Here is a 26,907-nt window from a genome sequence, read left to right as displayed (position 1 = left end):
AACAATGACATTGTATAATGTCCAATTTGCACATGTATTTTAGATTATTAAAATATGTATGCCTAGATATACTTATTATCTGAGTTTAGGGATTTAGTGTCTTTCTCACCTTTCTGTTTCTAAGCTTCTTTAAAATAAAGACTTCCTCCGATCAGTATGTTCAATGAGATGTGTACAAACAAAACTACATAAATGTTTCCATACCCAAGAAAGTCTAAAGCAAGGTTTGTAATGATGAGGTTATCAGTGATTAGATAATGATTACAGAGTTGCATCACAGATTTTTAAGCATTTTAAGCATTCTGTGTAGGCTATGTAAATATATGGTGATTAAGGTTAAGACACACTGCACACACCTGCTCTTCCCTCAGCGTCCCAATGATCAGCGTTTCCGGCTTTAGGGAACACCAACTGCTTAACCACATGTGAGCACCGAGATCCAACCAAAGCCAACTGTGTGCTCCCTCCCTCCCGTTGTCTCTCTGGGTATCTTTATTTCTGTATCTCCCAAAGGCTTTTTGGAAAGCTCTGGATCTTAAGGTATATTTTCCATCCACACGCATACACAAACAGAAAGACATAGAGAGGGATTCAACCACCATTTTAGTTCATCGAGAACCTACAAAGAAATCACCCACACAACCAGGCAACCAGCGTGAAAAGCCACACTGCAGACATATGATATGATTTCATAAGCCTCTTTTACAGGTACAAACCACCATAACTACATGACTGCTCTCCAGGTGACTGATTACTATCACATTTAAATTAATAAATAAATAAAATCTTCAAAGAAAAAGACGTGTGTGTGTGTGTGTGTAAATTTGTAATGTGTATATATGTATACATTTATAATGTATATAATTATACATTCATTTTCTTGAACACACTATTGTTAAAATTATTTAATTTTATTTAATTTTATCCAGTACGGACATTATAGTGTTGTGAAAAGATTGCTGTTATTATGAAAGAATGCTGAACTATATGTATCACTTTTCCTCAAAAATATTAAGCAGCACAACTGTTTCCAGCATCAATAATAATAATAAATGCTTATGCATTAGGTATGATTTCTAAAGGATCTAAGGACCATGACACTAAGCACATTAATGAAGCATTCAGTGTTTCTAACACAGGAATAAAATATTTAAACTATATTAAAATGTAAAGTAGTTATTTCAAATTGTAATCATATTTCACAATATTATTACCGGTTTACGGTATCAAATAAATGCGGCCCTGATCAGTATGAGAGATTTATTTAATAACATGCCACCAAAAACCTTACAGACACAAATTTATGATCAACAAGACACTGATTGAGCAAGAGACATAAAAACAGAGCGTGAGATACAGAAAGACAGAAAGAAAGAGTGGGAGGATGGAAAAACTGAAAGTGTTTGTGGTAGAATCTAAAAAGGGCTTTCGAGAGGAGAATATGAACCTAAGAAGCTTGCGTGCTGCAGTACGTTCGTCCAATCGGTCTCAGCTTCCGACATGAAGCAAAGCTCTCCATCTCTCCAGAATGTCCCTCCCCTACCGCCCTCATGCACCCTGACAGAGGGGGAGTCCCACTGCAGTGTGGTAACACCACGTGTCTGTGAAGGGACCAGCCTTTATTATATCACCATCGTCGTCTTCACTTCAACCCCATAACCCAAAGGTAAAACCCAAAAGGCCAGACCACATTATTCAATGAGATTATAATCTGGAATACCCCCTTCATAGATCAAACAGGCCAGTGCAGCCTACACCAGTGCTTAATACCAAAGCAGTTTGAGACTAAAACTAAAATGAGACAGAGATTCTCTTAAAAGAAAATTCAAAAATCGTACTCTTTCTGAAGAAAATTCGATTGGTGTTTGCCTGTGACAAAAACGTGCTGAAGTGTTGCCAGGCGTTTCGTTCATCTGAGTGTTTTTAGCATGTTGCTAATATATGTTTGTTTTGGTGTTCTGGGTGGTTGCTAACTCGTAGCCAAAAAGGTTAATTCCAAAGTTACTTAACTTAATTTAGATATAGCTCAGGTTGTTCTTTCATCAGTCTATTTGATCTTCTATCAGTCTATTTGATCCACTTCATCGCCTTTCACTCACTTTACACATCTTTTCGACAAGCCGTGCAAACTGAGGTAAGATTAAAGTTTCATCTCAAGCAGGATGCGTACGTGATTAGAGTTTGGCTTTCTTTAGAAACCAGCAATAACTAATTAACTAGGGGGACATGTTATAATTCATGAGGAACTGTGATATTGTATTAAAATGCGAATTGCCTTTAGATTTTAAATGAAATGTGAGTTGCCTTTAGATTTGAGTTGGAATGAGCTGGAACTTATTTTTAACTATGTTTAAAATACCAAATATTAAATATTTTTATCCCAGAAACTCTTTCACACCAACCAGCAATTAATTTAGTGCAAACTCATTCCTGGTTTTAGGGGGTGGAAATTTAAACTGGACTACAGACTACTATAAAGATTAGATTTAATCAAGTGTTTGATTATGTTTGTCATCTTGTTCTAATTCTAATTGTGAATATAGAAAATAAAAGTTTATTAAATACAGGATTTCTCAGGTAATCTTGTGTTTAATCATCTTTAATAATTTCATTTCCTTTCATTTTTGGAATAGTTCTAGATCATAGCTAATGCAAATGTGCACTTTGGCATTAGACGTGATTTGCATGTGTGTGTGAGCACCAGTCTCGCTCTTCCGCTAAAGCTTTGTTTCCAGTCCACACAGTGTGAGTTCAGCCCTGCTGATCCCCTCAACACGCTCGCTAACAGTCAATCAATATATCATGAGCCACACAAACACACCATACCATACTTACAGGGAAATGAGGTGTGTGTGTGTGTGTGTGTGTGTGTGTGTGTGTGTGTGTGTGCGCCCCTCCCCTGCAGCTCTAATACAGGGTTTTAATGAAGACTCCAGGGGGGTTGGCTACCTGTCACTCTGAATCGATCTGTCCTCCCCTAGACTGACAGCTTCACCAACCTACCATCCACCTGTCTAAGTGTGTGTGCCACTGTGAGAGTTTCAAACATCCTCTAAAAGCTTAATATAATAAAAACATATAATATTATATATAAAATATATATAAAATAATTAGTTTTTGTTTACATGATATGTAAAATCTGTTTTACCCACATTGATATGTCAGCTACCTATATATATATATATATATATATGTATATGCAGCTTACATGTTATATATATACACTGACATACACACACACACACATTTGTTATTTAGAATCATTGACAAACTATCTGTTTTTTTAAGATTTAGAATGTTTTATATATATTTTACATTTTAATTTTAAAGATTGAATAATTTTTTGTCGTTTGTATTTTTAGATTTTTTTATATTCTTATTTCATTTTTAGATTCAGTTATTTCAGCATATAAAGGTAAATGAAATTAAAAACGAAAAAACGTTGCCTTAAAATAGCTAAAATAAAGTTTTTTATATTTCATTTTATTTCATTTGTTTATTTATTTGAGTACTGAATGTTTTTAAAATGGTTTCAGTTGTAGTTTCAGTTTTAGTTGCTAAAATAACCCTGATATGCACTCAAAATCACAATCACAAAAATGCTAGTAGTTGTCTGTTAGCGTTAGGGTATAGAAAATATAGTTTATCATTATGCCTGTGGAGAGTCCCCATAAACCACATATAAAATATGTGTGTGTACGTTCATGTATGCCCATGCATGGTGGGCTTTTCTCTTAACAATCCCAGACAAATTAGAAGAGTGATGGAGGAAGACAGAGAAAGAGCAGCCGTGTCAGTGTGCATGTGTGCGAGTGCGCGTCTTCTCGAAATGTCACAGCGTGGATCGATGGGGCTTAACAAGGAACGCAGGCCTGATGTGGTCAGAATCCCCCAAAATGATCTGAATCTGTCCCCCAACTCAATCCCATACCTGAAGCTCAATGCAGTGGGGACACTGACCCCCATACACACACATATATATTAGGGTACTTGATAAAGTAAAGACACCTGGCATGTAGACACTTTTTGAACTTCACAAAGGGGGAGTCCCTCGGCCTCATCCTGAGTCGTGACATCAAACACAAGCTTTAAGAGAAAAACACTTCTGATGCTTTTACACAGAGGTGAACAGAAAAACGACACTTCCACTCAAATAATCAGAAGGGTTTTTTTATGATTTCAAAGTGCTGAACAGAGCCTCCAGTGAACCAAAGAGAAAAAAAAACTAAACAAACCAAAAGAGACATTGAAAAACATGTTTTTTTTTCCTTTTTTCATATTTCTTCTCCAAAAAACAATGCACAACTTGTACCACAAGATTTGAAAAAGCTATCAGATAAAAACACTTCAAAATATTAGTTTTGTATTGTGTGTGTGTGTGTGTGTATATATATATATATATATATATATATATATATATATATATATATATATATATATATTTTTTTTTTTATATATATAATTTGTACTTTCTCATCTGTTCAAACTGCTGCCGTATGATAAAGTAAGCGAGAACGCCCAGTCAGTAAGTGTGTTCAAGCCCTTGTGGAGCCGGCAGTCTTTGCAAAATAAATACAAGCAGAGGCGAGAAGGAGAAAACCATGCATATAATCCGTTTTTACTTTTTTTGTACATATAAAAGACATTTTTGCACCAATGTCCTCCATATTAATAAATGGCGTAGACAGTATAAACATACAAAAATGAGCATGAACATGGAATGTTTCATTCCTTCCATCCTCTCTCTGCACCTGCATCTCACCTGCCTTCTCTTACCTCTTGTTTATTTTTAAGTGCTCAAAGCCCAATTCTACTCTTTTTAGTCTGTTACCCTATCACTAAAATCCCTTGGTTTTTATTCATAATAACAATAAAAAAAACGACAGTAATTTCAAGTCTGTGGAACTTCGTCGTTAAAAGTTAGTGCGCAGACCGAGCTAAATCATCTCAATTGAAACCGTTACCTTACAAGGCGAGTCTTAGTATTAAAATAATTTAGAGTTTGAAATAGGACTGGAACAAACACACACACTCTCTCGTTCTCTCCTCCCTCTCTCTCTCTCTCTCTCTCTCTCTCTTCGTTTACAATAGCACTTAGTAAATTGCACTTGTTTGCAGGTTTCTGGGGTGTGATCAACTGTGATTCTGGACATTAATGCACTCTGTCGTTCGGTCTGTGTGGCGAAAGCCTCCCTCAGAGACACTCCTACGTGTTTTCACACACACATCCACTTCGTTTCTGCCAAAGACAGTTGATATGTCATAATCTGGCATCTGAAGCTGGCGTTTTGGATCCGTGCGTATGTGTGAAAGGACAGTTCGCGTGCACTTGTGTGTTTGTGAGTGTATGTTTGTGATAAACATAACTGCTGTCATTGAGGTGAATTGTGGTGGAACTTTTGGACCGCCTGCAAAGGAGCCGTTAAGTGTGCGTACTCACACACACGCACGCACGCATACACACATTCTCGCACGGTAATACTTCTCCTGACGTGGCGCGCTGAGCTATAGGCATGGTGCTCGTTCCCAGGGCGCGCGTCAGATACGCTCAAACCCCGCCTCGTATCTACACTATCAGGCGCAGAGCAGAGATTAAAAGCGCTTATATGATTGGTTTCTCCTCAGACACGTTTGTTTCCTGTGAGGATTTGGGGACTCATGGAAAATCGAGTTCAGTGTCACTGTTAGCTACTGGCTCTATGCCTCACAGGGTGAGTTTTTAGCCGCTGTGGGCGTGTCTGAGTGAGCTTGTGGGCGTGTCAGTGGTGTGCAAAAAGGGGCGTGGTCATCAATAGGGCAAGGTGTCCAGAAACCTATCGATGAGCGGCGGGGGTGGGACCAGATCCTCAAGCTTCAGGTAGAAGATCCTCTGTAAGCCTTGCGTACGCTGAGTTCGAAGCTCCGCCCTCAAGCCAAGCACAGCTCCCAGTGGGGGTGGGGCCTTGCCGGTTGAAGCCACGCCTCCTGCACTGACCGAGCTCAGGTGATCTCGCAGGCAGCAGATTAGCTTGGATTGCAGTTCCTCAACTTTTTTAGGCTCCTTCAGACCAGGACATTGTTCTGAAAAAAGGAGAAAAGAGTATGAGCGTTTTTGCTAAATACTGATGGGAAGGGACAAAGTGCACATTAAAGAACACAGACACAGCATCTCATTTCCATAATGACCAGTGCAATCTACCAAGAGCAGTACACATTTTTACCCGTTTTAATATGTGCCTTTTTTGGAGGTACATAATGCTGCAAATACCAGTAAATTGGTCTGGCCCATATTTAATACAATTATTTTCTAATGATTCTCATCCTCATTCAGCAGTCTAGCATGTCTTTGCATAACACTTCAAACAACTCTTCGTGTGTGTTAAGTGTCCACAGTATGGTAGAATAACCATGGAAGTGCAAAGGGATGCTGGCTTCCTTTGGATATATCCGTGTGTGTGTTACAAATCTATGTGTCTAGAGCAGCTCCACTGTCACTGCATTCAGCCTACGTCCTCTCTCACTCTCCCAGTTTTTTTTCCCTTGCTCTCTCTGTGTCTCTCCCTCTCTCCTGGGGGATGATCGATGGAGCTCTTTCACCGCAGACACTTTTAGAGGGTCGATAGACTGAGTGGAGGAGTGGATAGAGGGAGAGAGAGAGAGAGAGAGAGAGATAGAAAGAGAAGAGAGGTAGGGACCCAAGCTCTACTGAGTAGCGCTCAATTCCTCTACAGAGTTAAGTGCTGCTCCATGGGGGCTACCAAACACACACACATCTCTACACACAACACTGTAGATTGTGGCCGAAAAAGAGAGGTAAAGATTGGGCCAAATTTACTGAGTAAATTGATTGACAGCTATATCTCTCTCTGTTTTTATTCACACTTGTTTTTAAAGTTAGCATAAGATTAAAATTATTCATGTTTTGATGGGGGTTTTTTTTAAATGGGAAAAATGTAAATATCACAAAACCCTTTTTTGCATATAAAGGAACATAACAACAGCAACATGTGATTTGTTTTAATCTCTGAGTAAATTATTCACATGGCATGTTAAATTTAATTTATGCAAAAATCTGAATATTATAACAGTTTTGCAAAATAAAGCAGTGTTTTTATTCAATGTAATATTTTTCTGCGAGTTTAAGGCACATGACTAACTGAATTTAATTCAAAATTTAATGCAAAAATATGGTCTGCACCATTACACTATATGGGCATCCCAAGTTTGAATCTCCAAGGTTGAAACTTGAGGACCTTTCCTTATTCTGACCAGTGCTATCATAATTTCATATAATTAATACCATAATGCCAAAAAATATTTAAAACAAGTCTTTAAAATTTTTTACAAATAATGCAATGTTTGTCTATGTAATCTATCTAATCAATAATCTTGTTTCCATGCCACTTCAATTTAGCATAAAACTTTTTATGTACATTTTTTAAATTTGATTTGCATCTCTATGTTTCTACCCAGCATTATTTAAGGCAATATTCCAAAATACTTTGATTGAAACCCAGCTGTCTTTATTCTTCTAATGCTTGCCAGAATGTGCCCGTGTTTCTGTGTGTGTGGCGCAAAGTGTGTTTGTCTGTATATAGGTCGACCTGCTGTTTAGCCTCTGTGTTAATAATGCATGGTAAGACTCGAGCACCTGCTGACCCAACCACACACACACACACACACTGTCCTACTTTGTTAACCAATAATCAACTATCTCCACCTGCACTCAAAGAGGAGATGCACACAAACCTCACACCATCTCTGTGTCTCTGCATTGTGTGTGTGTGTGTGATTAATGGGGATTATTTCTGCTGTCCAGGTAAACCTAATCTCTGTCAGCACCTGCCCTACACCTGTGATCACTGTGACGACCGCTAGCAGCGTGACAAAAGGGGTGTAAATACACAAATACAAGAACGACAACAGGAAGTAACAACTGAAATGCATAGAAAGGGATTTCAGAGTGTTTTTCAGAGGTTGCGTGTTACCTGTGAGCAGCACTAAGGCGCACAAGCAGGAGAACGCAGGCATATCAAGGTTGAGACTCTGCAGGTGAGTGCTGAAGTCTCGGATGGAGTCCAGCCATTCGCCGAAGCCACGCAGGCACTGCTGCCGGTGAAGGACCAGGCCTGTGCAAAACACGAACTTCTCGTCTGCCAGCAAAGACCTGAGTAAAAGAGAGGGAGAAGATGTCTAGATGAAGAACTGTTGTTATTTATACTGCTTCAATGTGCTGTTTGAAGCCACGAGTTCAGTCGCAGCCTTTCATCTTTTAATTAATCACCGTTCTTCTTGTTCCCTTCAGAACAGGTACCTGTTTCAATTTAGCAAGCCTCTAATTCGGTACGTAGCCACACATGCTATCAGAAAGCACACACAGTCGCTGCTGTGACACACATACACACACACACTGATTATCACCTCTCTCTGATTCATGTGATGACGATCTGCCTTTGGATTGGCTGCCGAATCTGTGTTTAAGGCATACTGCACGGAAACAATTACCATAGCGACAAATGAAAGCCAGTACAGGGAAGAGCACATCAAAGATAGGAATGGACCTAATTATGCCAAGCTTTCCCAATTAAAGCTTTTAAAACATTCCTGAGATTATACTCTTTCTTTCTTACTCTCTTTCTTTCTCTCTCTCTCTCTCTCTCTCTCTCTCTCTCTCTCTCTCTCTCTTTTTTCAGCTCTGCCCCTTCAGGGTTGCAGGGTTCTGGGTCAAAGCAGTAAAGTTGTATCTTCACGCATTCTCACGAAAATCGCTTGTGTGTAATTGCAACGAAACACCCAAACACTCGCTCTGCACTCGTCCATCTTCTCAATCCACTCATCCTCTCTCTTTTTTGGTTTGTCTTCAGCCCTTCGCTCTCAACCCTGCAATTTAGGAAGAAAAACTTCCTCTCGTTTTTCCCGTAGAGTGTTGGCTTCTGCTGCGTGAACTGTTCTTCATTAGTCTGCACGAAAACACACACTCGTATAGAAGAGGAGTAATGGAAAGGGGAAGAAGGGAAAACGGCGAGGAGGAATATTCGAGAGTCATCTTCTGAGCTGTTTTTGAAGCCCAGAGGGGTAAATAATCAAAATGCGTGCTTCATTAATGCAGTCTAATGGTTTTACGCCACTACATATGAATGCATATATACGGAATCCACAGACACGCTGCTGGTGATGTTATATCGGAAAGGGTGCATCATTTAGCCCTATTCACTCCCGGAGAGCACTTGAAGTGAGTACTACGAAAGGAGCAGGGCACTTGTATGTGGGTGTCTGAAACACTTTACATGAAGATGTACATGACTGTTATTTTATGCTAACATAGTGTTTATGCTAACAACTAATAAAGAAAGAGTGCATGCTAAATGTATTTTGAATTCATTTATTCATTGTTCATGTATATTGATAGGAATATTCATTTTTGACAATTTGAGGGTGAATAAAAGATACAATTTTATGTTTCTGTGAACTATTACTTTGCGACTGTTGTAGCAAACATAAATAAAAAAATAACTGTTTTTTAGTTCTAATGAAAACCTCTGAAGGATCATGTGACACTGAAGACTGGAGTAATAGCTTCAGCTTTGCCATCACAAAAATAAAATACATTTTAAAATATATTTAAAATAGCAAACAGTTATTTTAAATTATAGTAATATTTCACAATATTCTACATTATTACTGATTTAATGAATGCAGCCTTGATGAGCATACGGCTGATATTTTCGACCATAATACTAATGTAGCTCTAGGGAATATGAGAGAAGTGAGGGTTTCATTTCATGTTTTAAAATGAATCATGAGAATTCACCACCCAGTATCACATGATCATAAACGGTGGAATTACTTCCTTGCATATATAGTTCACTAAAAGCAAGGTGAAAGGCCCTTTCATGAAGGGTTTAAAAATGCCTACCGCTGCAATAGAAAACGAGGGAAAACAGCAAAAGAGTGAATATAGAACAAGTGAAAGCTCCTCATTATTACAGAACAAAATTAACAACAGTACCCTTGAGGGGAAAAACGCACAAATTCCTTTTAAGTTTGCGTCAGAGTGAGTCGCTCTCTTTGCGTCCATTCATTCATTAACCTCAGCGCGGCCGCATGGGGTAACAATATGTGCATGTGCGAGCCACATCAGATAGCATTCTGTGTTTTGTGTTTTGGTGGCGTAGAGTCTATTTTCAAAACATGTGAGAACTGTGAATGTTTGTGAGCGGAAAATGTGCAAGTTTGCCCATGTTGTGAAGTCTCCACACATTCCGAACGCATATCTTGTGAGTTTTCGAGTGTCCGTGACGTAAGCCCGGATGAATCCCCCCACTTAAATGAGTCAGAACCCAAGTCTGCAGCTCCCTACTGAGGCTGTGACGCCACCACCCACTGCCCTCCCTCCCCGCACCTGCTCCTACACCATCAGAGAGGGAGAGAGAAACACAGAAAGAGCACCAGAGCTAGTTAAACAGGGAGCAGCTGAGCTGAGACAAAAATCCACTTCCTGTTAAAGCAACATCAGAATGTCACTGAGTCACAGAGACACATCCACACACGCACGCTTCTACTTAAAGTCAAGAAACAACAGGTTACTTCTAGTCTGGATGCAAACTGTTCCGGCCTTGCGAGTGAAACAGAAATGCAACATGGTGAATGTAATATGCAAGCGATCGTCAAAACAGAGCTGTTTCTGCCACACATAATGTCTTGGGAGGAGGAGGTGGTTAGGCCGGGCTGTTAACCAATAAACTTAAATAAGTGAATTCCACAGGATCTTCCACACAGTGTCCATAGTAACCTTACAGTGCTGAATAGAGAGCGAGAACACACACACTCGTTGTTGTATAGGAACTGCAGCATATTACACAATATAAATCATGACTCCGTCTGTGAATGACTTCTTTCACAGTCATAATGATACTTTACACCTCATGCTAATTTTTAAACCAGAAAGAAAATCCTAAGAGATGTATGAGACATCACTAATAGCAAGTCATAGAAAAATCTGACAGTTGCAATGAGATATTATAAGTGTAAAGTCAGAGTGTAATTGCTATAACTATCGTTTCCTCCCACAGCTGTAGTCATTCAGATGAGAGCTGAAAATGTCTAATTAGGATATTATTATAGGCTCTTTTCTCTGTATTGTATTTCATACAGGGTATTTGATTGGGGGGTTACATTGTGGATACTGTAATGATTATGATGCATTGTTTGCTGTCTCTGATTAAACTTTAGTAGCAAAAATAAGATTAGAGTTCAGTTTGATTCATTCCTGTGAATCACTTTTGTTTCACAGTTTGTTTCAACAAATTGATTCATAATCCTGATTCAGTGATTCGTCAGAAATGTTCAAGTCTCCATGTGGCAGTTTTATATATTAAAATGTTTAAATATTAAATGTCTAATAAAATTTCTATTAAAATTAGAATGATACTGAATGTCATTCTTTCTTGTGTTCATTTAGTAAAAAATAGTGAAGAAATCTTAAACTAGTTTTCTGTTGCATTTTACATATTGCATAAAACATTATAAAATCTTGGCTCTTGGACACTTGGCTCTTGTTCCTCTGATTAAAAGATACATATATTGGGAAAATGCATTTAATAATAAATAAAATTAATAACTGGAACAATTATATTGCTGTTCTACATTGATTGTATTATACATTATACAAAGCAAATTTATGTGGCTAAAGTAACTGGTGGATAAAAAAACAAGGCAAAAAATATTGATATATATACTGTATACAGCATATAATGAAAAACTTATGAACTTAAGATTTTTATTCATTTTATTTTTGCAATAATGCCCAGCTCTATTATTATAGTTTTTTGTGTATGCTGAAAATGGTGTACTTTTCAATGTTTTCAGTGCCTTAAAATCTGCAATGTGAGATCTGTGTGTGCCTGCATGTACCTGTTGGCGAGGCGAAGCACGAAAAGCTCGAGGAAGGCAGAGTCAATGAGCAGGTTCTGGTCATCACGGTGAAGCTCAGAGAATCCAGGCAGCCGTTCTGCCCAGCAACGCGTCACCTCCATGGAGCCGGTTAGCACTCTGTAGAACATCTGGATCTGCTGAGACTCAGATAGACCCACTGGCTCCACCGCACTGAACTACAGGAAGAGAGAGACATGAGTATTCCACACAAAATCAATAAAATAAAATGAATGTGAACGGTTATATTTTTGTTATGACATTACATTTTTGCTTTGTAATTTAATAACCTATGTATCAAATTAAAACTATGATTTCTGCTAATTAAACTAAATTCATAAAGGATCTCTCCATTTCAATACCTGACTGTAGTCTAGTTCTCGTGGTGTAGACTGGGAATAGGCCCTCACTACTGCATTCAGCAGGCTGAGGGGAGGTGATGGGGGTGAGGGCTCTGGCTGCAGGGGACTCTTTGGTTTAGACGGCAAGCGACCTCTCCTCCCCTTCAGGTTGTCTGTGCGCACCACTGTGTCAAACACACAAACAAGCATATTTTAGACAACGCACGAGTCCTCCACAAGCAGATATAGCATCTAAATGTTATCATAGATTGACAGTGTTGAAAACACATGATGCAATTCCATACACGCAAAACAGTGACAGTGTATTTGAACACCTTTGAGCAATGACGCGTTGATAAATTATCCTTCATATTCATTATACCAATCCCTGGGAAATCGAAAGCATTTTGCGTGTTTGTTTCGTAGTTTTAAATAAAAGTTTCTTTCCCTCTTTGCCTCTCAACAATGCTGGACTGGCCAGTAGGGGGCAGCTGAAATCTGCACGATTGCAGGTCTCAGAAGGAAGGGGTGAGTGAAGGTGAGATATAATAAGAGCAATGTATGTCTGTCCCAATCTCCGGCTGAGATGGATAAGATGATCAGAGGTGTGATCTTTTTAAATCACATGGTATTCATGCTTAAATTCTGCGAGAATTAAATGTCCCCGTGAACACATGTGCCTGTGACTGTCCTGTGTGTTGTGTTATTACCGGTTCTGAAGCCGCTGATAAGCTGTGATTACAGAGGCGAAGTACTGCCGGTAAACACCTCCATTATAGTTTAATTCATGCATTCATACTAACCAACCAAACCAGCTATGAACCAAATCTGAATTAATCCACAGCGCCGCTTGAGTGTAGTGTGTGCATCTTTGGGTTTTAAGTCATTAAGATAAAGAGTGTCTATCTCCTTTGCATCAGTCTCTAACCAGAGGTCCAGACGAGGTCATATGCACCAGGGCCTATTGTGTGATAATTGGTTTGAGTGGCCTGGCCAGACATATTATAGGTGTGTGTGTGTGTGTATTTGATACCTTCTTTCACCATGCCTACACTGAGACACTTCTGGAAGCGGCAGTACTGGCAGCGATTTCTTCTCCTTTTGTCCACAGGGCAGTTTTTACTGGCCAAACACACGTACTTCGCATTCTTCTGCACCGTCCTCTGCAGCCACAGACAATAAAAGGAGAAACGGGAGAGAGAAGAAAAACAATAAGCTAACAGGTCTAAACATATTATTTATTTAATTTGATCCCGTTTTTTGGGTAAGAATTAAAAAGGAAGCTCGCAGGTCAGATTTTAATTACAATGTGAAAAAGCTCCGGCTCCATCAGGATAATTAGATAAAATTAATTTCCCAACATGCCTTGCCTGCAGGAGGGACAATTTTATTAGCGCAAGCTACTGACAATGAAGATCAGTGCAAAGCGTGCTGAGGCCGCTCCCGCGAGACATCCCGCGCCGCGTGATAAAATTGTTTGTGAAACTCGCGGGTCAGCTCTCGGCACCTCGGGGTTTTGGCGGATCGTGCCTCTGCAATAACCCCCCCTGGAGTTGTTTTCTCCTCGGCTGGATATGCGCGATTATTGCTGACCTTATTAAAATGAAATAAAAACGATCTGCGAGTACTCGCGCCGTTAAAAACCATAGAAAAGAGGGAAAAGGACTTGACAACGCTAAGGTTCAGACATCAAGTGCACGTGCTGACGGTAAGTCGAAAGATTAAGCGCTTGCGTGAGACCGGTACGTTCTGTGATTAAGGTAGCCTAATATCCAAAAACAAACAAAAACAATGCTTTAACAAGCTACTACTGCGGTCACTTTAATAGTAGACCAGCCATGTTGTTTCATTGTGCAGTTATTTAATTAGAAAAGCTGCCAGTTGCTGAAATGAATTTGAAAAAAACTAACAACAACAACATGATAGTATGTAGTTACTTCATCATTATCTTTTTATACATATTTTTAAAGTTTAATAATGCCATTGCATGTCGAGTTGCTGTCAGCTAATGTTATTATAAAATAAGTTTTTAAGTTGATCTAACTTTCATTTTTGGTTTGTAATAAAACACTTTCAATGAAAGTAGAAAGGAAAAAAAAATCATAATACACACAAACGGCCGTTTCCAACAGGTGTAAATAAAAATCAATCAAACCACCTGCGTTTCCCAGAAAGCTGAAATTTTACCATAAGGTGAAGTTAAAACACCCACCCACGCACACCGTTATCCGTGTGATTTGCACGGTTTCTCATATTTCACTTAAATTGAACATAAAACTACCACAGCGGCCACGGTAGAGTGGACTAATCTCCCAGTGGGCACACAAATGCACTTGTTAGCTAGAGAGTCTACTCGGTTACAGCTACGTTCACACTGATTCAGTATGACTTGATTAAAATACAACCTGTAGAGCCTTGAAAACCTTGAAAACACCCTGGGCATAGTCGGAAAAAACGAACCCACCTCGCCGTTTCTCCCTGCACCACGTCCACAAGTTATCTGAATGCAACTCCGTTCTATACTTCATAGCCAGTTCAGACTGTGACCGATTCTGTCTGTTTGGCCACAGTCATTGTACAGTCCACAAAACAAGAGGTTTTATTGCTGCAGGAACTCGCTAGATGAATAGACATCTTGTGATGTTCGAAAAAAAAAAAAAAAAAAAAAAAGCTGTATATATGATGGCCATTAAGTAACTGAAACAGTTTCTGTGTATGTACATGCATGTGTACTTGCATTTATATATGCTCTAAACGATGTCGCAGTGCAAAACGTTCACGGTTACAACAGTTTCCTGACTTTCATTAAAACGAAGAAGGACATCTTGGGTTATATTGTAACTTTTACGACTGTCTGCCAATTGACAAACAAATGACAAAAAGCCTGAAAATCAAACACTACACCTATAAAAATTCAGAATGTTTTTTACAGCAATGCTACAGAAGAACTATTTAATGTAAATAGCATTTTAATAATCAAAGAAACCCTTTTTTTTTTGCTATAAAGAAATGTTTGTGCATTTACAAGGTTCCATGGATTTTAAAAGTTCTACATTAAACAACTGATGCCAATAAAGAACCTTTAAGAGTGTATGATAAAAACTAAAAGCTACTATTATTGTCTAACTTCCATAATTCTCTCATGCAAGCAAGCACACAAACATACAAACGCGCGCACACACACACAGAGTTGCGGTCCAGTGCACAGCAGGGTCCGTAGGGTCGGTAAGGACAAGCAGTTGTGGATTCATGACATGTAACATGTGCTAATGGCCCTGTCACACATTAAAACCCCTTAGGGAACCTATATCCCCCCTCTCCTCATCCTCTCCTCCCCTAATCAGAGATGATCAGACTATCTTCTCTCGCCCTCTCCTCTGGGTGTGTAATTAGACGTGTGTGTATGGCTGTTCAATATGAGAGGTGGAACTGGGTCACCATTAATTGGTTAAGTGTGTGTGTGTCTATGTGTATTGCGCACTTACACTGTATTATAAGACGACTATGTCTGTGAATGAAGCACATTTTAGTGCGCTTATTATTCAACACTCTGTAAATGCCATAATGCTGACACAAAAGCACATTTACCTTTTGTAGCAGCTTATTTAATCAACGTAAGCTAAAGGAAAGTGCTGGAAATGAGTCTGAATTCGGTTAAGAGCTGTTAAACTTTTATTCCAGTGGAGTGGGTCGAATGTGGAGGTTTTGTGAATGAGCCAGCCTCTGTCTTGACCCTCCATTAGGTAAATATTCTCACTCGGAGCATGTTATGAGTCACAGAGCAAATTACAAAACAAATGAATGGTGTGAAAATAAGCGGTGTGAGCAAATGAGCAAGACAGAGAGAATAGATTTTGTGTGCTAAAATTGGCCAGTTACTTACTATTTTTCATTGTGAAACAGCACAACGGTTTGTATTCAGATGTAAAACAGAACCATAAGTGAAATGATTTAGTGCCTTTTAATGAACATAAAAACTAAAGCCAGAAGGGAAACTCTGAATAATTTTGCCGGATAAATGCATGCACACTCCATTAAAAATGTATTTTGAAAACTAATGTACTAAGAATCAATGTGCATAAATATTACAATAAACCCTATTGTATAAAAACATTTATTATAAATTTTAAAAGCGAGTTTGTGGTCTGACAAAGGATATACACTGCCACACAATACGCCGTCTTTTGCATTAAAATTCACCTGCTAATATTTATATTGTGAGTTAATGAGTTGCCTGAGATAATTAAATGGCGAAGTGTGTTTTGTGAGTTGGAGTGAGTACAAGTGTGTGTATGCATAAAAATAAGCACGCTGATCGTCTAAGACTTGCCAGTGTGCATATGTCATTGTTTGTGGATGTCATTTGTGTGTGTGCATGTGTGCCGGCGTTGCAGTAATGGCTACAAAGCCTCGGGCTTACCAACCCCTGCTTTTATTAATTACTAAATAAAAACTAATTGTGAAACTAATTGAAAAGAGGCATAATTTATTTCTGCACCAGACCACAGGCCATTTCCAATTATTTCAGCTCTGCCACTCTTGCTCCTTCACTTTCATTGTCAGTCTTTTAGCCCAGTCTCTGTATATTTTAAGTCTTCTTGCTGTTTCTGAACAAATTAAAATGTACATTTATTCCAAAATGTGAAATAAATGGCATATATGTTAAATTTATTGTAAGCGTTACGTTAAATCGTTATACGCCACAGACTCTCTTTAGACTGTGTGTGTGTGTGTGCGTTTCTGGCTATAGCTCCAAGCTGCTGTATTTTAAGTGCGCGCCACTGTCACACCTCTCACTGGTCACCGAGGGAAACGACCCTCACAGACGCCGTGGCAACCGCCGCTCAGACGATTTGTGAGAGCACTCAAAGACGCGCACACACACACACATTCACGCTCGGTACACACAAGCCAATACTTTCATGAAAAGGCTGAGCAAACCTGTCACAGTCGCACCTCTGAAACTGAAACTAAACATTCTTTCAGTTTTTCTGCACAAATTATTTTCTTTACCGCCTCAAATGGTCATATAGACTGTATCCCATCCCCCTCTTCAAATGAACAACAAAAACGCGCACAGCTCACTAAAGAATTGCTATTCACATGGTGGGCTTTAACCTTGGTTCAAACGCCCGCGGAGTGCGTTACAATGGTTGGTTAACCCTGAGCCTCACACTCAGAGAATGAGGTGCGATCGGTGTAGAGCAGCGTGAGGCTCTTCAGCCAAGAGCTCCTTTCAAACCAAGAACAAAACTAATGACCACTAATGAATACACAATTAACAAACACTACCCTGGCCACACTGCTGCATAAGAGACAAAAAAAAAACACTGACCGACACACTATACAATAAAGCGCAAGTACAATCCTCTTACACTCCATTTAATAACAGACACACTCAGATACACAATGAGATGTGCTATTCAAATTAACCACACGCTGAAGAACACACATCAATCAACACAAACTGCAAACTCCCACGTCAGCTTCTACAATACAACAATCATTTGCAATAGTATGAATAAATGTAAAGCATTAAGGGAAATCCAAATGCGGGAGGCTACCTCTAGTAAGCACTTCCAGTCAGTATTAGTTAACCTCGGCTTGTTTAGTTCTTTCAATAGTTTATTGTACTGTGTTTTAAAGAGAGGGTTCAACCAAAGAAGATATTGTGAAACACTTTTTTGTTCATACAGTAAAAGTAAATGTGGTCTAAAACTGATTGGGGCTGATTGGGGACCACAATAAACATCCAAAGTGGTTGCAGGATAACTTAAAAGTATTTCAAATAATAAATTAATATTTATATATTAAAATAATCAAAGTCCAATTCAAATCATATGAAATATGTATGTGAACTGAACAGTCAGTTAAAAAAAAATCTTTCTTTAAAGTAATTTCTCAAACATTTAAAAAATAAAAAAAGATTTAAAACAGACAGCTTTGTCATAACTATATCTCATAACTATAAGAACAACTAAAAAACATCCAAAGAACCACAAAACATCATTGTATGGACCACAAAAAACTTCAGTAGAAAGTTTCAGTAGAAAATCATACAGCTTTGGGATAACATGAAGGTGAGTAAATGATAAGAATATTCTCTATTTTGGTGAACTACTTCTTTAAAGGCCCGAGTACACGTAATTCAGGTTATAGGTTAAGATTCTAGGTAAAATCTCCTTGCCTATGATCCTCCTATTTAGATTAAACAGAACTTCTTGTTTGATTCTTTCAGTGAAAATGTGTGTCAACAAGGATTATTATGCATTTGCAATAGCACACTCATGTAAATAGCAGTGACAGTGATGGAAGTTGGGTGCGCCTGTATTCGAGATCTGATCGAGAGTTATTATAAGAAAGCGAAACCGGGATGCTGAACTCTTACCTTAAAGAAGCCCTTGCAGCCCTCACAGGTGCGCACACCGTAGTGCTGACAGGCCGCATTGTCTCCACACACAGCACAGGTACCCTCTCCGGAGCTGGTGCGACTGGGTGGCGATGGCAAACTCTCTCCCAGAAGCGGCGGGCACGGGCCCATGCCCAGAGAGCGAAACGCCAGGCCTCCCGGCTTACCCATGTTCAGGGGGTACATGTGTGAGTGAGTATGGGAGTGCACATGTGAGTGTGTGTGCGTGTCCAGGCTGGGTGGCACATGTGAAGACGAAGAGGATGAGGATGGAGAGCGTTCAGGTCGCAGCGGAAGGCCAATGGCGGTGTCGTAGCCGCTGGTGGAGGGTGGGGCCGGCTGCTCGTAGAAATGAGGGAAGCGAGGGCTCTTCAGTGGGCCTTCAATCAGGCAGGGCTGGGGCACAGGGGGAAGACTGTGTTCATCCCACAAGAAAGAGCTGCTGGGTGGGCCGGAGTGAAGCGGCGTGGGGGGCGTCGAAGGGGGCGACTGCTTAAAGTACATGGAGCTCCCAGCTATTGCTTCATCGGATGGTGCCATGGGTGGGTAAGACTCCTCCTCCTTTTTGATGATAGGGCGTTGAGGAGGGAGTTGATACAAACAGGAGGGTTTCGGCTCAAAGCCGCCCTCCACGAACACATTAAAACTGGGTAGGGAAGTGGTGGCAGCCGCCGCCGAGATCTCCCCCCCACCGAGCTCACACTTCGAGTAGTCTGTCGCCATGAGGTCAGCACTGTAGTCACCATGGTAACCAAAGGACTGGGCGGAGTAGCTGGACCCATGAGGTGCAGGGCCGTACTGGGCCTGAACGCAGGGCATGTCTATAGAGACGGAGAAAAAAACGAGAGACTTATCATATTGCCTTTTGGCTGAATTTTGCCTTTAGATATACAGAGGATATGATGTCTATAACATTTCAGTACTGTTTTGTTAGTACCAAGTTAGTAGATAAACCATTCACCTGGAAACATGGGTTAGGCCATGAGCCGGTGGGCACACATGCAAAAACGAAATGAATCAAAAAGGCACGCATTATTCCTGACTTGGATTCTTGCAACTGAGTTAAAGCAAATACTGTCATCATTTAGACCTACTCAAAGTTATTTTAATGCATCATTAAAAAAAACATGGTTAACATGAAAGTGAGTGAGGCTGACATCTTCACCGAAGAAAGAAATTCCCATGAGAGTGAATAAATGATGACAGAATGATCATTTCTGGGTCTAAATAATTAAACAGTTTAGTTTTCTTTCTGGGTTTGAATTCCATGCCACTCTTGAGAGCAAACACCGTCTGACTATTCTAGCACACATACCTACGCTTGACTTACAAGTCATCCTTTGATTATCCATCATCGGTCCTTATTTCATAATTATATATGCAAGTAAACATGCAGAGAAAAAAGAATTTAGTGGCTTATATTCAAAACATAACGTCTAACCAAGTTTTACCCAAAACGCCTTTAAGATAAATATTCATGATGGCTTTAACTCTATTAAGTTAATGTGCAACATGCACCTGTTGAAATAAAGTGATCGTGTTAAAAGCCACGAGGAACTCCCTCGTTATTCGTAGTAGTCTTTATCTTGAGCCAGCTCTGCGCTCCAGGAAAACCATATTGCCAGCGAGCACTCCCAGAGTTATATAACCTACAACTGTGCGTCTTGACACAGCTGTTTAAGTGCATCTGTGCAGAGCTACCTGAGTCCGTGAGGAGAAGTGTGTGCGTGTCCTCTGTTTGCTTATTTTCCCTAGGTGGGGAAGTGTACACAGACCCGACGTCGGATTGACGCTGTCGTGTAGTGACTCCGTAATCCTTGTGCCTCCAACACGTCATGTATGTTTAGTAAAATCAAGAGGCTTATCAATTATGAACGCCTCTTTACCTGTGATGACTCGGGCCGGTGCGCGCGCGTTCCGTTTCCTACGCACATCGCTGGCTATGCATACAAACGCATATTGTGGCATACAGCATCATGGATAACACTGAGTTTGATGTCAGTAGACATTTCTGTCACAACAGTGGATTCATGGGATAATGCACATGACATGCACATGGTTTACCTTAAGTATCATCTTCTGTTTTTTTCCCCAATTCAATTTTTTTTTTTTTTTCAGTTTAAGTTTAGGTTAGGCTGCATTTATTTTAAAGCAGTACGCTTCATTTTCGTCCAGCTTACTTTATTAACTCTACCAGTAAAAATGAATGTTGCTGTGTTTTTTCCATGTATTATTAAATTATTAGGTCTGAACCTGTAAACCAAACGTGGGTGTCAAAACAAAGTAGGCTAATATTTTACAGTTGAAAAACAATAATAAAGTTAATTTACAAAATAAAATGTTCTACTGCAGGCTACGTCTTTAAAGACGTCTGAGGAGCGTAAGAGTAAAATGAATTTCCGCCGTACTCTCGCGCGACCAAATGAGTGTTTTAGCGCCCCTAGCGCATAGAGCTAGTCATCGACTAGGCCTATATTAAAGACGTTTTAAATAAATGACATATTTTAAATGTTTACATTTACAAATCTAAAATAATCATTTTAAATATTTACAATAGTTACTTAGACTATGTTTTGTCCTTGTAACGTTAGCGTTCGCTACAGACGTTGGTCAGCTGTTGCTATGGTTACCTCCTCACGCGCAAGCGTACACATCCGGGAGACTCTGATTGACTTGTAATCTAACAATATAAGTTGTAGATACCGTTGCCTATTTGGTGAAGCCCGTATAAAACATTAACAACCTTCTATGAAAAGTAAACAACCTTTAGGCTAGTTCTAACGTTCATTTTGGAGGTAGCCTAACTCTGTTTTGGATAATTTAGGGCCTAATGTTACTATAGGCTAATTCACACGTCGACGGGGAGACTTTCACGTCAAAGTGAGTGAGTGGGTGGGATAAGGTGCGACCCCTTCATCGTCATGGATTCTGATGAAGAAATGGTTTGAGGTCAATCTGTCCCGTGCTGGATGGAGCAAATGTGAGTCAAACTTTCTTAAACCACTGTCACCACACAAACACATAAGGCCTATCTTCCTAACGTGCCCTTGAGATATACACTAATCATTCTTTCATTCTTACTTTCTTTTCTATTCTGTCTTTTTTATAAACTAGGTTTTGTTTTTTTAATTTTAAAAACTTGCAATATTATTATTATTATTATTACTTACTGTCAGCCAGCGATATAGGCACGGATAACTTGATAAACTTGCTTTTGTGTAGTTTTGCAATTTGAAGACAGCACAAAACATGGCATTTATCCAATCCGAGTTTTTGGTGTCTTTTTGACACACTTAAGGCCAGCTCAAATTATGCAACACTAGACAAATCCTCATAGAAAAAAAGCAGGACTTAACTTTTCTGTCTGACTCCGTATCTCTCGCGTATGTCCGTTTATGGTTTGTTTTTGCACGTGCACGCCGTTTTTCTACCTCAGCTCCACATTTCACCATGACACGGATAATAAAAATGAAAACGCAGCCAACCCAACGTAAAAAGTCGAATTATTAAAAAGGTCTAGACCGCATAAAGTCATACTGAAACGATGCTTTACAGCTCTAGTGTTTGTGTGTGTGTGTGTGTGTGTGTGTGTGTGTGTGTGTGCGCGTGTGCTTGTGCGTGTGCGTGCACCAGACAGAGAGAGAGCCTCACACAAATACACACTCAGGCTTATAGAAAGCGCTTTAGAGGGATGAAACAGTTGCTAACCTCGAGGTGTGCATTTTAGATGGACAAAATGCAGCTGTTCCAATAACTGTGATCGCTTGTTCATTGTCAGAGTGCCATAGATCTAACAAACAAAAAAAAATCAACCACATAAAAAAATAAATAGATGCACATGACACGCTAACCAGCATGAATTTGCTCTTGAAAGTAACAAGCATCAGTGGAACACAGGCGGCACAAATACATTTGCGCAAGCTTTCACTTTCCAAACACTAATCAGACAACAAAGACAGTGTTTTCTAACAACAGCACACGAGGTTGCTCTGGCCATAAAGAAGAAAGTATGTTATGATACTATTGGTAGGATGCAAAAATAAAATGACAGAGCTTTAATATAGACTGCGCCCGTTCCAGTTGGAACACAAATGCATGCTTTTTCTGCCATATAAATGTCAAACCACCATCTGCGAGACTCATGTTTTAAACAGAATTAAATGCAATTTGCTGAGGAGTTTTGTACAGAGAAACGACAATGCCTGTAAAATCAGTTATTATTCCGGTTATTTGCATTTATTTCCGGGACAATTACAAACACAAACAAAACCTCTGAGAATAAATTACAGAATAAACAGAAATATTTTTTGTTAAAACTGCCCTCTATGTAAAAATCTGCAGCCATATGCGTAAATTGTTGCTTTAGTTATACAATCCAAAAACTGTTTCGTTATCATTTTTGACAAAATTGACGACATCAACGAGACTTCCTGAAATTTCCAAGTTTCCAAAGTTAGACAAACCAAAATGATATAGCCTAGGCTAACAACAAAATTCACCTGCATAGGGTAACCATTAAAAAAAGCAAAAAGCACGTATTATATTACTAACAGTCGCTTTTCATTTAGTAGAATAAATGGTGTTCTTTAAACCACTAAATTTGGCTTAATATGAAATGTTTAAAAATGCAATCATACGCATAAGGTATGCGTCTAAAAGCTCTGCAGAGTCAAAAGAGGTTTTTGCAGAAACTCGTGGTACCTGAGTGGCCTTTTGCTCGCTGAATCGTGGTCGGTTTCTCGGGTGGAGGCTGCACGCGTCTGGGGTTCGGGGCTGCTTCAGCACACGCGGCGGGCGAGGTATCCGGTAGCCGGGACTCAGACCTGGGCTGCAGGCGCTCTTCCGAACCGGTGTCTGCAATCGGGAGCACAGAATGATTTAGTTCACGACGACATGAAGTCACACACACAAACACACAAACAGAGAACAGGCAAAATAATACAGACATACTCAGGATTTTCTGGTGGTGTAAATTAACCACTTTTTGCATAATTATTATGTGCAAAATGATAAACAAGGGTTAAAGGTTACAAGAGGATTCAGGCTCCACTAAATAAGCAACTAAGATTTTTCTATAAAAGTCTAACCCTTTAAACATTTGCATGCAAATTGTAAAGTACATGCATAAAGTCTTACAAATTCGTTCACTGGGATTTTGTCAGAAAATCGCACTAAACATAAGGAAATGTTTAGAGTAGCCTACGTTAGGCTGCTTGTTAAATAGCCTGCTATTCTCAAATGTTACCTGGACAAAAAAGTTGTGTATTTATTTTTTACAGAAATAATAAAAAATAAGACAACGACATAAATTGCAGCCTTTAAAAACAAACCGACGTTAATCAAAAAAGGAAACCCCAAGCAGAAAAAAAAGCATTTGACAAGATTGTCTAGTTGTCTAGTTATTATCACACTCGATGGAGAAGCCAATAACAGCTGAATGTCAGTACGAAATATGCATTATTTAGGCACAAAAAACCATCAGCATCTCACACGTCTGCAAATACAGTGGATAACGGAATAATTATTTTTCCTCCTGTTCCTGTACTCGAGCATGGTGTTAGAACAGTTCTGGGCGCATAGTACAAGGTATATTGCCTCGCGGTTTTTTTAGTTCCAGGAGCTCTTAATAATGACAATCTCAGTGACGGTGGGACAATATTCATCTGGGCACTCACCGAAGTTCGACTATCCCCGTCTTCGGTCAAATAAACCCAAACGCGCCACCGAGGAGTTTTTAAAAGCGACTAGCGCCCCCTCCCTGACAGAGGCGCGCTCACACGAAACCAGCCCTCCACACTTGGGTACTGAGCACAGTCTTTCTCGACCCCCAAACTACCCGAAACAAATCCCACAATCTTCATGGTCCGGATATATATAGACTGCACGCGCTAATTTACGATTTAATTGACAGCCGTAATACGGACAACGAATCACGGGCCAGCAAAAAGAGAATCGCGAGTGTCCCCCTAATTACGCCGTTTTTGCTTTACGCACACGCCGCAACGAAGCAGCAGCTTACTGTATGTAGACTTTATCACGTTTATATTTGAGTTCAGCCAGTGTCTTTTCGTGGTTGTGTGTGATTTTGACAGAGCGCGTTTCAGTGTGTACGCATGGAGCCGCCGGTCCGCTTGTGCCCCGGTAACCTAGAGAACCGCGAGAGAGCACTGAAGCACGCGCTTTGTAGAGGCGCTCCGGTCTGCGTTCAATAAGCGCGCGAGATAGAGGCTTTCCAGCAAACACAAAAGAAAGGGAGAGAGTGGAGATAAAGGGATGGAAAAATACAACTACAGTAAATTAGCTTGGAGAACGGGATTTGACATCCGACGGGGACAGAGACCTGGGGAAAAGAGACGTACATGCTCTGTACTCGCTGACCCGATCTCGCGTGCGCTGCAGTAAAACTTTAGTATAACAACTCACTTAGACGGCTGCCCTGATCAATACACTCTCGTATCATACACCTGTTAAAGCCGGCTCTGTAACCACTTTCACTATTGACACGTCTGCTTTCGATGAAATGCCTAAATAGGCTGCTGTAGTATTACAAATATTTACTTTGTCATCGATGCTCATAAAGGTGCGCGGGTCAGTAATAATAACGCGCTTTGATTCTTACTGACCTCAAATTAACACCAAACCATGGCCTAATGAAAACAAATACTTTTTAAAAGTGGGCTATTAGGCGAGCACGTTGCTTATAGATGTATTGGTGTCACTTCATTATCAAGAAAGTAAACACCATGCAGTTTCTCCCAGTACAGGGCATACAGTCACATGAACTCGGTATATTGCTGTTTGTTCAAAAATTAAAGTCTTTTGAAAGAAGAGAAAGTCTCCATGCAATGGTACTTAACCGTTTAGAAGAACACCGGTCTGGTAAGAGTTGTAAAAATGAAAATAAATAGTTAACCGTGACTGCATTACGACAGTTTGTGTACATTTATATTCGATTACTTTGCAAGTGTGTGTTTCAAAGTGTTACGTTCGCCCGCGGTCCTTCCGTAGCTTCGAGACAGAATGAATGAAGCTCGTGTTGTCACCTAACTGAGACGTGGCAAAAGCAATATTTATATGATTCTAGACGAAATAACCGAAAGCGTTTTTAACGCAGATACCGCTACAAACAAATAAAGAAACATTCGCACGATGTTAAGTCGCGCTTTTCGGAAACGCGGAGCCCGCGGCACTCGCTCCGTCTACAAGGCGCATCTCACGAGACACTCTACCGGCGCGGCGCGAGCTTACAGCGGATTCACCGGGGTGAGAAAGAGGCATCCCATTTCCATGACAACCTGAGAGATTATTATACTAAATTAAATTCGGATTCAGCCCATCCATCTACAGAGACTTCGCGCACAACACACTTCGTTTGTTTTTTTTACGCGGTGGGGAACGAGCATTCAACAGGTCCGGACCATAAGTTCTTTATAACATACTGCCATGCAGAATGCGAACGGAGAACGAAGAAAAGCGACACAAATAAGACGAAGCATGTTGTCAGTGTTTTTACATGTCATTAAGCGCAACGTTACGCTGTTTCTGTAAAGCGCATTAAATAAAAATGTACACTTACTTGATTTCTGTTGAGGTTCCGTCTTTACATGTGTTTGTAAAGCCCTAATAATTCCTTGTGCATATCCGACAGAAATTTTTAAAAACTGAAAAAGTGGTTGAATTGTCGATTTCAAAGTCGCAAAAGTTGACGGGTTTCATTAAAAAAATATATTATTTGACTTATTTTCCTCTTAGCTAAGAAGAAAAAAGTACTCCGTGGTTCTGTCAGCTCCACTATAAGAGTGTCGGCGTTAGTAACGGAGAGGATGCGCTGAGCGTAAGTTGCAATGTGCCTTTGTTTATGTGGCGCGCTGAGCGAGAGAAAGTCTAATAGCACATTTATCTGTCCCTGCTTTCTACATAGCAAGCTTGGAATGCGTGACGTCAATGTGACGCCATGGGAGAGGTGACGTCGAGCACTGTAGCTCCCCGGCCTCAGTGGTACAGTATACACAAGTCGTACAGTCCATGCCAGAGAGAGAGAGAGAGAGAGAGAGAGAGAGGAGGCTCGATCTTCTGATCCTTTCCTAGGAGTCGTCTCAAATGGCGCGGTAGGCCAAATGTGATGTCGTCGACTAACTGCTGGAGACAAATCGGGCTATAAATGTTATTCGTGTCAGAACAATTCCAGAGCTAATTAAACTATAATGTTTATACATTTTTTTATTTTATTGTATTCGCAGGTGACAT

The 26,907-nt window shown here is 39.9% G+C and overlaps 1 protein-coding gene across 3 annotated transcripts; it reads right to left on the bottom strand.

Moving 5' to 3' along the window:
- Positions 1–4,154: 4,154 nt before the first annotated feature.
- nr4a3 (nuclear receptor subfamily 4, group A, member 3) lies at positions 4,155–26,599 on the bottom strand. 3 transcript variants are annotated; one of them, XM_043261083.1, is made up of 9 exons: positions 26,237–26,599; positions 23,362–23,514; positions 22,369–22,450; positions 18,640–19,481; positions 13,285–13,414; positions 12,273–12,436; positions 11,893–12,089; positions 7,968–8,146; positions 4,155–6,060 (listed from the first exon to the last, which is right to left on the bottom strand). In XM_043261083.1, exons 3-9 carry the CDS (start codon positions 22,430–22,432, stop codon positions 5,789–5,791), a joined length of 1,848 nt encoding a protein of 615 aa, XP_043117018.1. In that variant the 5' UTR covers positions 22,433–22,450; positions 23,362–23,514; positions 26,237–26,599; the 3' UTR covers positions 4,155–5,788. The 3 variants fall into 3 exon arrangements, with proteins under 3 accessions (XP_043117018.1, XP_043117019.1, XP_043117017.1); XM_043261084.1 differs by lacking the exon at positions 22,369–22,450; XM_043261082.1 differs by lacking the exons at positions 22,369–22,450; positions 23,362–23,514; positions 26,237–26,599 and adding an exon at positions 19,976–20,020.
- Between the last annotated feature and the right edge of the window lie 308 nt (positions 26,600–26,907).

The sequence above is a fragment of the Puntigrus tetrazona genome, chromosome 16 (genome assembly GCF_018831695.1).
Source record: "Puntigrus tetrazona isolate hp1 chromosome 16, ASM1883169v1, whole genome shotgun sequence".
Lineage (NCBI taxonomy): Eukaryota > Metazoa > Chordata > Actinopteri > Cypriniformes > Cyprinidae > Puntigrus > Puntigrus tetrazona.
The sequence above is the reverse complement of the archived record's forward strand: the minus strand, read 5'-3'. Positions and strand labels throughout refer to the sequence as shown.